General features: G+C 34.4%; 1 protein-coding gene across 1 annotated transcript in view; it reads left to right on the top strand.

Annotated features, from left to right (window-relative positions):
* The window catches only part of LOC144450644 (rab-like protein 2A), a 31,136-nt gene extending 25,012 nt beyond the window's left edge, over window positions 1-6,124 (top strand). The window contains exon 6 of the mRNA XM_078141289.1: window positions 5,090-6,124. Within this exon, the coding sequence (XP_077997415.1) occupies window positions 5,090-5,185 (96 nt within the window). The 3' untranslated portion in view covers window positions 5,186-6,124. The remainder of the gene's footprint in view (window positions 1-5,089) is intronic.
* The last annotated feature ends 8,514 nt before the right edge of the window (window positions 6,125-14,638 follow it).

Consider the following 14,638-nt stretch of genomic DNA (forward strand, 5'->3'; position numbering starts at 1 on the left):
AAGATACATAGGACATGACAAGCTAGTGCTATTTTACAGGAATTTTTCAAACATGACATTTAAAATACATAGGACATGACAAGCTAGTGCTATTTTACAGGAATTTTTCAAACATGATATTTAAGATACATAGGACATGACAAGCTAGTGCTATTTTACAGGAATTGTTCAAACATGACATTTAAAATACATAGGACATGACAAGCTAGTGCTATTTTACAGGAATTTTTCAAACATGATATTTAAGATACATAGGACATGACAAGCTAGTGCTATTTTACAGGAATTGTTCAAACATGACATTTAAAATACATAGGACATGACAAGCTAGTGCTATTTTACAGGAATTGTTCAAACATGATATTTAAGATACATAGGACATGACAAGCTAGTGCTATTTTACAGGAATTTTTCAAACATGATATTTAAAATACATAGGACATGACAAGCTAGTGCTATTTTACAGGAATTGTTCAAACATGATATTTAAAATACATAGGACATGACATTTAAGCTACATAGGACATGACATTTCAGCTACATAGGACATGACATTTCAGCTACATAGGACATTATATTTCAGCTACATAGGACATGACATTTCAGCTACATAGGACATGACGTTATGGAAAGGACATTTCTTTAATTTTTGGGAAAATTTTTTAGGGTACTCGCTGTTTTTGTTTGTACTATGAAAGGTCCACATCCAAGCTGACTGCTGACAGCAAACTGACTGAGCAGGTGTTTGCATGTCAGAAATATACCACATACATAGGAGGTGACACAGTGTTATGGAGTGACCATTTGTTTTCCAGTGAAATTCTGTAACAAAGTCACTGTACCCATGCAACACATGCTACAAATTGTTCATGCCAGTCCTAATTCAGAAACATTGTAGCAACTTTTTTTTCAGCAATACAGTGACCCAGTAAAAAGTGACATCATAATTGACCCCATTTTAGTAACACAGCAGATTCCATATTCTACTGTCTCTACCTATGACCAGATATACCATACACCTGTTTTGATATCGTTCTGCAAATCAAGTAAGGTATAGCAGACAAGATATATAAGTGAGAAAATACCTAGCCAGCACTAATGTTAGTGTGGGGAAATGTAAATATCTCATGCATGTTTTAATTTGGCCACAAGTAACGCAAGAAAATTGTAAAAATTGGCCCTTTTATTTGAAATTGAGAAAAATTCAGTTGTAAAATATTGTGAATTTGATAAATTACTGTGAAAATAGTAAATAATGTCTCTAATGACTGGTAATACATTTTCAAAAAATTATGTTACCCTAAGCTTGCTTGCGCTGATATACAAACATTTTTGTCATTAGGCATCAGGTACACCTTATTGGCTGAAAAAAGTGTATTTTACCCACCATAAATAATGACAACCATGATAATAGTGAACAATTGTCAGTACTCATACAATGTACTCAGTACTCATAGAATGTACTCAGTAATCATTGAATGTGCTCAGTAATCATAGAATGTACTCAGTACTCGTAGAATGTGCTCAGTACTCATAGAATGTGCTCAGTAATCATAGAATGTACCCAGTAATCATTGAATGTGCTCAGTAATCATAGAATGTACTCAGTACTCGTAGAATGTGCTCAGTACTCGTAGAATGTACTCAGTACTCGTAGAATGTACTCAGTAATCATAGAATGTACTCAGTAATCATAGAATGTACTCAGTACTCGTAGAATGTGCTCAGTACTCATAGAATGTGCTCAGTAATCATAGAATGTACCCAGTAATCATTGAATGTGCTCAGTAATCATAGAATGTACTCAGTACTCGTAGAATGTGCTCAGTACTCGTAGAATGTACTCAGTACTCGTAGAATGTACTCAGTAATCGTAGAATGTACTCAGTAATCATAGAATGTACTCAGTAATCATAGAATGTGCTCAGTAATCATAGAATGTACTCAGTACTCATAGAATGTGCTCAGTACTCGTAGAATGTACTCAGTACTCATAGAATGTACTCAGTAATCATAGAATGTACTCAGTAATCATAGAATGTACTCAGTAATCATAGAATGTGCTCAGTAATCATAGAATGTACTCAGTACTCATAGAATGTGCTCAGTAATCATAGAATGTACTCAGTACTCGTAGAATGTGATCAGTACTCATAGAATGTACTCAGTAATCATAGAATGTACTCAGTACTCATAGAATGTGCTCAGTACTCATAGAATGTACTCAGTAATCATAGAATGTACTCAGTAGTCATAGAATGTACTCAGTAATCATAGAATGTACTCAGTACTCATAGAATATGCTCAGTACTCAGAATGTGCTCAGTACTCATAGAATGTACTCAGTAATCATAGAATGTACTCAGTAATCATAGAATGTACTCAGTAATCATAGAATGTACTCAGTAATCATAGAATGTACTCAGTAATCATAGAATGTACTCAGTACTCATAGAATGTACTCAGTAATCATAGAATGTACTCAGTACTCATAGAATATGCTCAGTACTCAGAATGTGCTCAGTAATCATAGAATGTACTCAGTAATCATAGAATGTACTCAGTACTCATAGAATGTACTCAGTAATCATAGAATGTGCTCAGTAATCATAGAATGTACTCAGTACTCATAGAATGTGCTCAGTACTCATAGAATGTACTCAGTAATCATAGAATGTACTCAGTACTCATAGAATGTACTCAGTAATCATAGAATGTACTCAGTACTCATAGAATGTACTCAGTAATCATAGAATGTGCTCAGTACTCATAGAATACTCAGTAATCATAGAATGTACTCAGTAATCATAGAATGTACTCAGTACTCATAGAATGTACTCAGTACTCATAGAATGTGCTCAGTACTCATAGAATGTACTCAGTAATCATAGAATGTGCTCAGTACTCATAGAATGTACTCAGTACTCATAGAATGTGCTCAGTACTCATAGAATGTACTCAGTAATCATAGAATGTACTCAGTAATCATAGAATGTACTCAGTAATCATAGAATGTACTCAGTACTCATAGAATGTACTCAGTAATCATAGAATGTACTCAGTAATCATAGAATGTACTCAGTAATCATAGAATGTACTCAGTACTCATAGAATGTGCTCAGTACTCATACAATGTACCCAGTAATCATAGAATGTACTCAGTACTCATAGAATGTGCTCAGTACTCATAGAATGTGCTCAGTAATCATAGAATGTACTCAGTAATCATAGAATGTACTCAGTAATCATAGAATGTACTCAGTACTCATAGAATGTACTCAGTAATCATAGAATGTACTCAGTACTCATAGAATGTACTCAGTACTCATAGAATATGCTCAGTACTCAGAATGTGCTCAGTAATCATAGAATGTACTCAGTAATCATAGAATGTACTCAGTACTCATAGAATGTACTCAGTAATCATAGAATGTGCTCAGTAATCATAGAATGTACTCAGTAATCATAGAATGTGCTCAGTACTCATAGAATGTACTCAGTAATCATAGAATGTACTCAGTACTCATAGAATGTACTCAGTAATCATAGAATGTACTCAGTACTCATAGAATGTACTCAGTAATCATAGAATGTGCTCAGTACTAATAGAATACTCAGTAATCATAGAATGTACTCAGTAATCATAGAATGTGCTCAGTACTAATAGAATACTCAGTAATCATAGAATGTACTCAGTAATCATAGAATGTACTCAGTACTCATAGAATGTACTCAGTACTCATAGAATGTGCTCAGTACTCATAGAATGTACTCAGTAATCATAGAATGTGCTCAGTACTCATAGAATGTACTCAGTACTCATAGAATGTACTCAGTACTCATAGAATGTACTCAGTAATCATAGAATGTACTCAGTACTCATAGAATGTGCTCAGTAATCATAGAATGTGCTCAGTACTCATAGAATGTGCTCAGTAATCATAGAATGTGCTCAGTACTCATAGAATGTGCTCAGTACTCATAGAATGTGCTCAGTACTCATAGAATGTGCTCAGTACTCATAGAATGTACTCAGTACTCATAGAATGTACTCAGTAATCATAGAATGTACTCAGTACTCATAGAATGTACTCAGTACTCATAGAATGTACTCAGTAATCATAGAATGTACTCAGTAATCATAGAATGTACTCAGTACTCATAGAATGTACTCAGTACTCATAGAATGTACTCAGTAATCATAGAATGTACTCAGTACTCATACAATGTACCCAGTAATCATAGAATGTGCTCAGTAATCATAGAATGTACTCAGTACTCATAGAATGTGCTCAGTACTCATAGAATGTACTCAGTAATCACAGAATGTACTCAGTACTCATAGAATGTACTCAGTAATCATAGAATGTACTCAGTACTCATAGAATGTACTCAGTAATCATAGAATGTACTCAGTAATCATAGAATGTGCTCAGTACTCATAGAATGTACTCAGTAATCATAGAATGTGCATGTCAGAAAGCGTTAGAGGTGAATTAGTAAATGAGTTAGAGTTGAGTTAGTAATGAGAGTTAGAGGTGAGCTAGTAATGAGAGTTAGATGTGAGTTAGTACTGAGAGTTAGAGGTGAGGTAGTAATGAGTTAGAGGTGAGTTAGTTATGAGTTAGAGGTGAGTTAGTAATAACTGAGTTAGAGATGAGGTAGTAATGAGAGTTAGAGGTGAGTTAGTAATGAGAGAGTTAGATGTGAGTTAGTAATGAGAGTTAGAGGTGCATTAGTAATGAGAGAGGTGAGGTAGTAATGAGTTAGAGGTGAGTTAGTAATGAGTTAGGGGTGGGTTAGTAATGAGTTAGGGGTGGGTTAGTAATAACTGAGTTAGACGTGAGTTAGTAATGGAAGTTAGAGGTGAGTTAGTAATGAGTTAGAGGTGGGTTAGTAATTAGAGCGTTAGAGGTGAGTTAGTAATGAGAGAGTTAGAGGTGAGTTAGTAATGAGAGAGTTAGAGGTGCGTTAGTAATGAGAGAGTTAGAGGTGCATTAGTAATGAGAGAGTTATAGGTGAGGTAGTAATGAGAGTTAGAAATGAGAGAAATTTTTGAAAAAATGCTTTCATTTTTTTTGTATTCCAGAATTTTGATGATCTGAATTTATCATCAGACAGTGGACTTGACACAGCACCTAATTCAGAAGACAAGGAAGAAAAGGAGAATGAAAATACAGCGTGATAGGAAATGGTGATAACTAGTTGATACAAATACAGCGTGATAGGAAATGGTGATAACTAGTTGATACAAATACAGCGTGATAGGAAATGGTGATAACTAGTTGATACAAATACAGTGTGATAGGAAATGGTGATAACTAGTTGATACAAATACAGCGTGATAGGAAATGGTGATAACTAGTTGATACAAATACAGCGTGATAGGAAATGGTGATAACTAGTTGATACAAATACAGTGTGATAGGAAATGGTGATAACTAGTTGATACAAATACAGCGTGATAGGAAATGGTGATAACTAGTTGATACAAATACAGCGTGATAGGAAATGGTGATAACTAGTTGATACAAATACAGCGTGATAGGAAATGGTGATAACTAGTTGATACAAATACAGTGTGATAGGAAATGGTGATAACTAATTGATACAAATACAGTGTGATAGGAAATGGTGATAACTAGTTGATACAAATATGTAATCATATCAGACTGTGTTTGGGTTAACCACAGAAACATGGCAATGTTATTTCTCTTGTTTAGAATTTTTATAAAATGAAAGGGAAACGTTGATAGTTGTTCCTTGTTATTCTGTGTTATTAGCTAAAAACACTTGGGTTTTCTTTACACACAGACATGAGTTTTCAATTTTCATTTATTAGCGATATTTGTAAATTTGTCTGAAATTAGGAAGTTTACCATAATTCTGATTTGCTGAGATCATGAATGAGATATGCATCCTTTGATTTGATTGGTGCATTGAGTGTAGTAGTACTCATGGTGCATTCTTGGTAACATTTCAATTTTTGTAAGGTGTCATCTCATTGGTTCTTGACATTTATGACACTCAAGAACATGTACATCTATTCATCCGTTCAGGTATTGTTGAAAACAAATACATTTTATTTTTTGGGTTGCACTGTACAGTTTGTGTTTTTGTAGTATTGTAATGTTAGCTATATATATTGCAATCTTGTTTGTGTTCATTTTGTCTGCACTTCTTTACTCCAGTACTACAATACCGCATTGGACGTCACTACAGCTACAGTCACCAACTGACCAGTCAGTATGAAAAAAATTTAAGTTTAAATGATAAAATGTTGCATCTCTGTAAAACCAATATACCAATTCTATTTATCTCTGGTTGTATTTACCTCACCCTATATAGTATTAAAAGAAAAGTCCAGTCAGACTTATTTCTGTCTTTAGTGCACTTGTATTTATTACTGGTATCAACTTAAAGGAAAAGTCCAGTCAGACTTATTTCTGTCTTTAGTACACTAATTATATATATATATATATATATATATATATATATATATATATATATATATATATATATATATATATATACACACAAAATACACAGGTTATGGTACGGAGCCGTTACTCAGAGTTTCACGCTTGAATGCGATCTTCAGACGACTAAATTGTAATGGAAATTCAAGTGATGGAATTCGAACTCGCAGAAGAACTGGTACCCGGATGTGATGCGCGTTGAGGTTTGACATGGTGGAATGAAAGAATGTATTTGTTTTCATGGCGGCACTTTGAAATCAGTTCTGATCGTTTATTAAGGAGTCCCAATTTATTTGCACTGATGATAAACATCTCTGTAAGACACAGGTTGCACCTTTTTGTTGCATTAGAGTAGGCGGCTGCATGGGGAATGATAGCCCAGTTGATGGAATACTGGTGGCCCGACTCCTTTATTTTCCAGACACACTTTGAAAGTTCAGTACAATTTCCATATTTGTTATTGGCGAAAGAACACTTGTGGTTGCCGTAACGCGTTTTGAAGCTGTTATCTGTTGAGCCAATGTTGGATTTGGTATCTCTGTTGTTTATTTTGACCTGGGCCCTGTAGACGATATTATCTGATTGGCATTTCCCATCAAGCGGGCCAATCTTTCTATAAATATATATATATATATTTATATATATATATATATATATATATATATATATATATATATATATATATATATATATATATATATATATATATATATATATATATATATATATATATATATACTTACTAGATAGATATATAGATAGAACAATAGATAGATAGATAGATAGATACATACATACATACACATACATACACATACATACACATACATACATACATACATACATACATACATACATACATACATACATACATACACACATACATGCATGCATATAGATATATAGATACTTACTGGATAGATAGATAGATAGGTAGATTTGGTATACAGTAAAACACACCGTCCTGGCCCATTTGGTATACAGTAAAACTTTCCATCCTGGCCTATTTGGTATACAGTAAAACTTCCCATCCTGGCCTATTTGGTATACAGTAAAAAACACACCATCCTGACCCGATCGGTATAGAGTCTTCCCATCGCTTTTTATCGCTGAACTGATGGAATGTCAATACCCTCGAACAATTGAAATTTGCATTGAACATGTACTGTGAGTTGAGGTGTACATCGTAACATCTACGATATACCGTATAGGAACTAGACTAGGAGTTTTACCTTTAAAATTCGTTGATGTATCTTACAGCGTTAATGAATATTTTGTATAATTAATTATTTTTGGTAATTAGGCTATATCTTAAGAATACATACTTCAAATTCAACATAATTTAGTACATACGTTAACCATAAAAAAAACACATATGTCCTATCAATTTTGTTGATGCACCATACAGTGTTAATGAATAATTTGTATAATTAATGATTTTCGGTAATTAGGCTATATCTTAAGAATGCATACTTCAATTCCAATATAATTCAGTATACACGTTAACCATAACAATTGCATATGTCCTGTAAAACTTGTTGGTGTACCTTTCAGTGTTAATGAATAATTTGCATAATTAATGATTCTTGGTAATTAGGCTATATCTTACGACTGCATACTTCAATTTCAATATAATTCAGTACATACATTAACCATAACAAATTGTATATGTCCTATAAGGTTAGTTGATGTACCATACAGTGTTAATGAATAATTTGCATAATTAATGATTTTCGGTAATTAGGCTATATCTTAAGAATACATACTTCAATTCCAATATAATTCAGTACACACGTTAACCATAACAATTGCATATGTCCTGTAAAGTTTGTTGGTGTACCTTTCAGTGTTAATGAATAATTTGCATAATTAATCATTCTTGGTAATTAGGCTATATCTTACGACTGCATGCTTCAATTTCAATACAATTCAGTACATACATTAACCATAACAAATTGTGTATGTCCTATAAAGTTAGTTGAAACACCTTACAGTGTTAATGAATAATTTGTATAATTAATGATTTTCTGTAATTAGGCTATATCTTAAGACTGCATTAAGCAGTATCATACACTCTTACATACATTAACCTAAGAAAGCACGCTGGTCTAAAAAAACAAAGCCTGTTACCATAGTTTTTTTTAGTTTAATGAGTTATTTGCATAATTAGCGATTCCCTTACGGGAGGCATTCAGTTTAAATCTGGTTACTACTCGTCTTTGCCTTGTAGTGACAAGGCAGGAACATCTCAGCAGGGACTAATCGTCAATTGATGATATTGTACATACCATTAGAACAATGATACATCATTGTGTCAAAAATAATTAATATATTATTGTCTGTTAGGGACCAGCCAGTTTCTTCAGCCTGGGGGGGGGGGGGGGGGGGGGGGCACGGTGGATTCTTAAATTGGGCCGACAAAGGGTCACTGACCCCCCCCCCCATCTGTAAAATGAAAAACAGGCTGACCCCCCTCTCACTTAATTCTAAAACATGATGCCCCCCCCCCCCCCCATATATATATATAATATTCACATGACAGGTATTTTTTTATCGTGGCTCAGTGTGGACTGCTTGACTGTCTGTTGCATCTACTTTATAATATCCTGGTTTAGCACTATCATAATTGTAATTATTGACTACACAGGGTAAATATATTCCAAAAGGAGTTTAATATCATCTTGACAGTGAAAGATATCACGTGGGCCGAGTTGGCGATGGGCCGAGTTGGCAATGGGCCGAGTTGGTCCTACCCCACATACGATGGTGGCGATTCACCAACAGAATACGGAGGCACTATGGGCAAAATAGGACATCACAATAGTGATATGTGAATATTGAAAAAAATGCATCAACGACGTAATTGTGATAATTATATCAAATGTAAATACTTCATAACATTACTAACAACCCAACCCGATCATCACTTAGTGTGCATGTACTGGTTTCCACACCGTCACCGTAAGGATTACAATATCGATCGTGAATCAGAATTGGAACTACATGTACATTGTATGTGTATATGGTACAACAATATTGACCAACAAATTCGCATCCCTGAAAACTTACACAATCCGTTCAAACAAAAATATTAATATTAACGTATGATACATAGTTCAACGTTGAATCTAAGGGACCAGTCAGTTTCTTCGGCCTAGGGGGGACCGGTGGATTGGGAGGGGGGTCACCCTGTTTTTGAAATTGGCAGTAGGGGGGGTCATGCTGTTTTCAAAATTGTGGATGGGGGGGGGGGGGTCGTTGTGTTTTGGATTGTGATAGAAGAAAAAAATTCTTTTTCTACAATGGCATATAGCAAATTGTCTGAAATGTGGTACATGTAAATATTTGTTTTTCTCCCTGTTTCTTACATGAACTCTTACTTATTAGTTCAAACATAACTATACATATACATATACATGTATTACCTAGCTACCACACTAGTTACAGAACATGTCATGTAAATGCTTGGCTGTTTCACAATCAGTTATATATATTGTTATATTGCACTTTGGGGCAAAAGTGCACTTGAAGGTTTCGTAATGGTAATCTTCATAGATAGTTTATAAAAGAAGTTAATCTAAAATGTTCCCTACTCGTCACTATAAATTGTCAGAAGGGATTAATACACTTTCTATTTGGACACTACATGTTATTGACACTACAAATCACCACATCTCATCACATTCCAGTTTCTATTATACACTAGCTATGACCACCTAAAGTTCTCTAACATACCGGTGACTTTATTTACTATACATGCAATATTAATGCCACTATACCAATGTTACGGGGCCATTTTTATGTTACATGGGAAACTCATTTAAAACTTACATAACTTACATTTATGTTAATATGTTAGCTATTCGAAGCTTGGAAATATTACCTAAAGGGCTATGAATAACCTAAACATTGCCTTAATAGAAGCAAAAAAAATGCAGATCTGCCAGGGGAAAATGCCCAAGAACTCCCTCACCCCAGAGGTCACTCAAGCATTCAACCAACACTCAGATGCACCAACAACCTTTTTACAGTCATAATGGTATTAAACTTTTCTTAAATATTTTCACCCAATTCTAATTTGAGATGATAGTCTTTTAAAGATGTGAAATGTTTGCCAAGGTAGTCTAAAATTGCCTTAAACTCCAAATCTCCCCTACCAATGATACTACCAGTAGATGTGCTGACCTTTACTACATGTAAACAATGATGCCCTTTAACTGTTTAAGAAGATATGTCAATCCTTTGTGAGTTATAAAGAATAGTTTCTGACGTTATAGTGCTGTCTTGTAAAGCATGGATTAAGTTATTGCTTGAAAGGGTCTGAATAGCCTAAAATTGGCTTTAAGAGTAAAAATCCTCCAGGACTTCTAGAGGGAGACCCCTTTGGATCCTCCACATGAGGTGGGCATATCCCAGTTTCAAGCTCTTCCCCTCTAACTGTCAAGATGTTATCAAAGTATATTTCAAAAATATTTCAACCCTGTGTAGTTGCTTTTTACATGTTGGTGCTGTCTTTCTTGTAAAGCTTGGAAATTATTGTCTGAAAGGGTCTGAATAGTCTCAAAATTGACTTTTCAGAGTAAAAAACCTCCAGGACTTCTAGGGGGAGACCCCTAGGAACCCCCCCCCACTACATGAGGTGTACACATCCCAGTCTCAAGCTCTTCCCCCTACCTCTTACTGTCAAGATGCTATGAAACTTAATATTTCAAATACATTTTTTCTTTTTACATGTTGGTGCTGTCTTGTAAAGCTTGGAAAATATTGTCTGAAAGGGCCTGAATAGTCTCAAAATTGACTTTTCAGAGTAAAAAAACCAGGGCTTCTAGGGGTGACCCCCTAGGACCCCCATAAGATATATACATATTCCCTGCTCAAGCTTTCCCATATCTTCCACTGTCAAGATGATATTAAACTCCTTTTGGAATATATTTACCCTGTGTAGTCAATAATTATAATTATGATAGTGCTAACCCGGGATCTTATAAAGTAGATGCAAGACAGTCAAGCAGTCCACACTGAGCCACGATAAAAAAATACCTGTCATGTGAATATTATATATATATGGGGGGGGGCATCATGTTTTAGCCTTTGTCGGCCCAATTTAAGAATCCACCGCCCCCCCCCCCCCAGGCTGAAGAAACTGACTGGTCCCTAACAGACAATAATATATCAATTATTTTTGACACAATGATGTATCATTGTTCTAATGGTATGTACAATATCATCAATTGACGATTAGTCCCTGCTGAGATGTTCCTGCCTTGTCACTACAAGGCAAAGACGAGTAGTAACCAGATTTAAACTGAATGCATCCCGTAAGGGAATTGCTAATTATGCAAATAACTCATTAAACTAAAAAAAACTATGGTAACAGGCTTTGTTTTTTTAGACCAGCGTGCTTTCTTAGGTTAATGTATGTAAGAGTGTATGATACTGCTTAATGTAGTCTTAAGATATAGCCTAATTACAGAAAATCGTTAATTATACAAATTATTCATTAACACTGTAAGGTGTTTCAACTAACTTTATAGGACATACACAATTTGTTATGGTTAATGTATGTACTGAATTGTATTGAAATTGAAGCATGCAGTCGTAAGATATAGCCTAATTACCAAGAATGATTAATTATGCAAATTATTCATTAACACTGAAAGGTACACCAACAAACTTTACAGGACATATGTGATTGTTATGGTTAACGTGTGTACTGAATTATATTGGAATTGAAGTATGCATTCTTAAGATATAGCCTAATTACCGAAAATCATTAATTATGCAAATTATTCATTAACACTGTACGGTGCATCAACTAACTTTATAGGACATATACAATTTGTTATGGTTAATGTATGTACTGAATTATATTGAAATTGAAGCATTCAGTCGTAAGATATAGCCTAATTACCAAGAATCATTAATTATGCAAATTATTCATTAACACTGAAAGGTACACCAACAAGTTTTACAGGACATATGCAATTGTTATGGTTAACGTGTGTACTGAATTATATTGGAATTGAAGTATGCATTCTTAAGATATAGCCTAATTACCGAAAATCATTAATTATGCAAATTGTTCATTAACACTGTACGGTGCATCAACAAAATTGATAGGACATATGTGTTTTTTTATGGTTAACGTATGTACTAAATTATATTGAATTTGAAGTATGTATTCTTAAGATATAGCCTAATTACCAAAAAGAATTAATTATGCAAAATATTCATTAACGCTGTAAGATACATCAACGAATTTTAAAGGTAAAAATCTTAGTCTAGTTCCTATACGGTATATCGTAGACGTTACGATGTACACCTCAACTCACAGTACATGTTCAATGCAAATTTCAATTGTTCGAGGGTATTGACATTCCATCAGTTCAGCGATAAAAAACTTCGACCTCGTGCACAATCGGAATTAATTACTGCAAATTCAACAAAAGTCTATCTCCCAGATATTTGAAAACAACAATTTTACTGTCACAACATTGCCAAAGCCATAACCCAGTGTCTTCGCGATCGCTTGCTTGAACATCTCCGTATAAGGCGTAAAAAAGTGTACAGTGGTTCCGATTGCATTCAATTTTAAAATAGGTGGAGTGGGTTATTTCTTCCTATCAGATGTACAGCCATTACAGATTGGAAGAAGTGTTTTATATTGTATTTTTAAGTTGATATCAGTTTCCGCACCCAATATTTTTTGTGAGACTTCACGATTTTCGTGATTTTATTATCATTTTTTTCGAATGCGTAAAAAACAAAGTTTAGGGTCGAGGTGGGGTCGGGTAACCGGAACCAATCAACTTGTTTTATTTAGCCTATCAAGAAACAAATCGGAACTATATCCTGTATCTGTGCACTTCATTACTAACGATCACAGTGTATCAGATACATGTATGTCTATTCATTCATTTATGTATTTGTTGCATCCCTTTTGTATCAGGGGCTCACTAAGCATGTTAAGAGCAGCACTAACATTAAAATGCATACATACACTAGTCACTATTAAAATAATTAGAGAAAATATGACAAGTATACATACATACATACATACATACATACATACATACATACACATGCATACATACATACGCACCAACGTGCGTGCTGTCACACTCATTAATATGTAAATAAATTAACTTTTGTAGAGTATTGTTAATCACGTGACAACATTAGCACCTCCGAAAGACATTCGTGCCACAAAGGAATTGTGCTGCAGAACAGTGACAAGGTAACTTTTACTGCTTTTGATAAAATAGCTTTTACATATAAAAAATAGACGTGTATGGGGTTTCTCATACTACTCTATACATTCGCCAAGTCACCAAATGCGAAAAAACCCTTGCTTTTTCATGTTTTTACAAAAAAAATATTCGTGTTGGCGACACTTTGTTTCACCATGGAAGTTTCACTGTCACAATTTATGCAACATGCCCTAAAATTAGGAACAATGACATCATATCTAGTTCATTTGATCACCGTTAGCTCTTTTTCACCACAATACTGACCAAAATTGACGTGAATATTAGGTATGTTCATTTATAATTTGTTTTGCAAATGTGAATAGTGACTTCGAATGCGTCATGCCTGCAATAAGCTTAGTGTTCGGCAGGTAAACCATCTGTCAGAGGTATTCAGAAAATATTGCAATAACATATATTTGCATATTCATGAATCTCATCACGATTAGGCCAAACAAATGGTTCTTTTTACTGTCAGACCACTAATTTTTAGTGGTCTGGGGTTTACCCGACCCTAGCCCGTTTTTACTGGTGATTCTAAACATTTACATATTCGAGAAAAAAAATAGTAAAAATTGTGGAGTCTCACGAGAAATAGTGGATGTGACATCACAATATAAACTCTGTTCTTCCAATCTATAATAATGGCTGTACATCTGATAGGAAGAATTAAAATAACACAAACGAACGTGTTCACCAGCCGTGTTTTTGGGTCCTTTCAACTCGCCGTAACTTTCACAAGTTTTAGATACAATAAACGTAACGCGAAAATCTCGACTGACATTTTCTCCTTGATACATTTATCAATTTTGGAATTAATGATAGGAATGGTGATTTTTCGGCGATTTCCTGACGCATATGTAGTAAATTTCGGCCGGTTTTTCGCTAAAAATTTACAAAATAGATGGAATC

This window comes from Glandiceps talaboti, chromosome 20 (genome assembly GCF_964340395.1).
Source record: "Glandiceps talaboti chromosome 20, keGlaTala1.1, whole genome shotgun sequence".
Lineage (NCBI taxonomy): Eukaryota > Metazoa > Hemichordata > Enteropneusta > Spengelidae > Glandiceps > Glandiceps talaboti.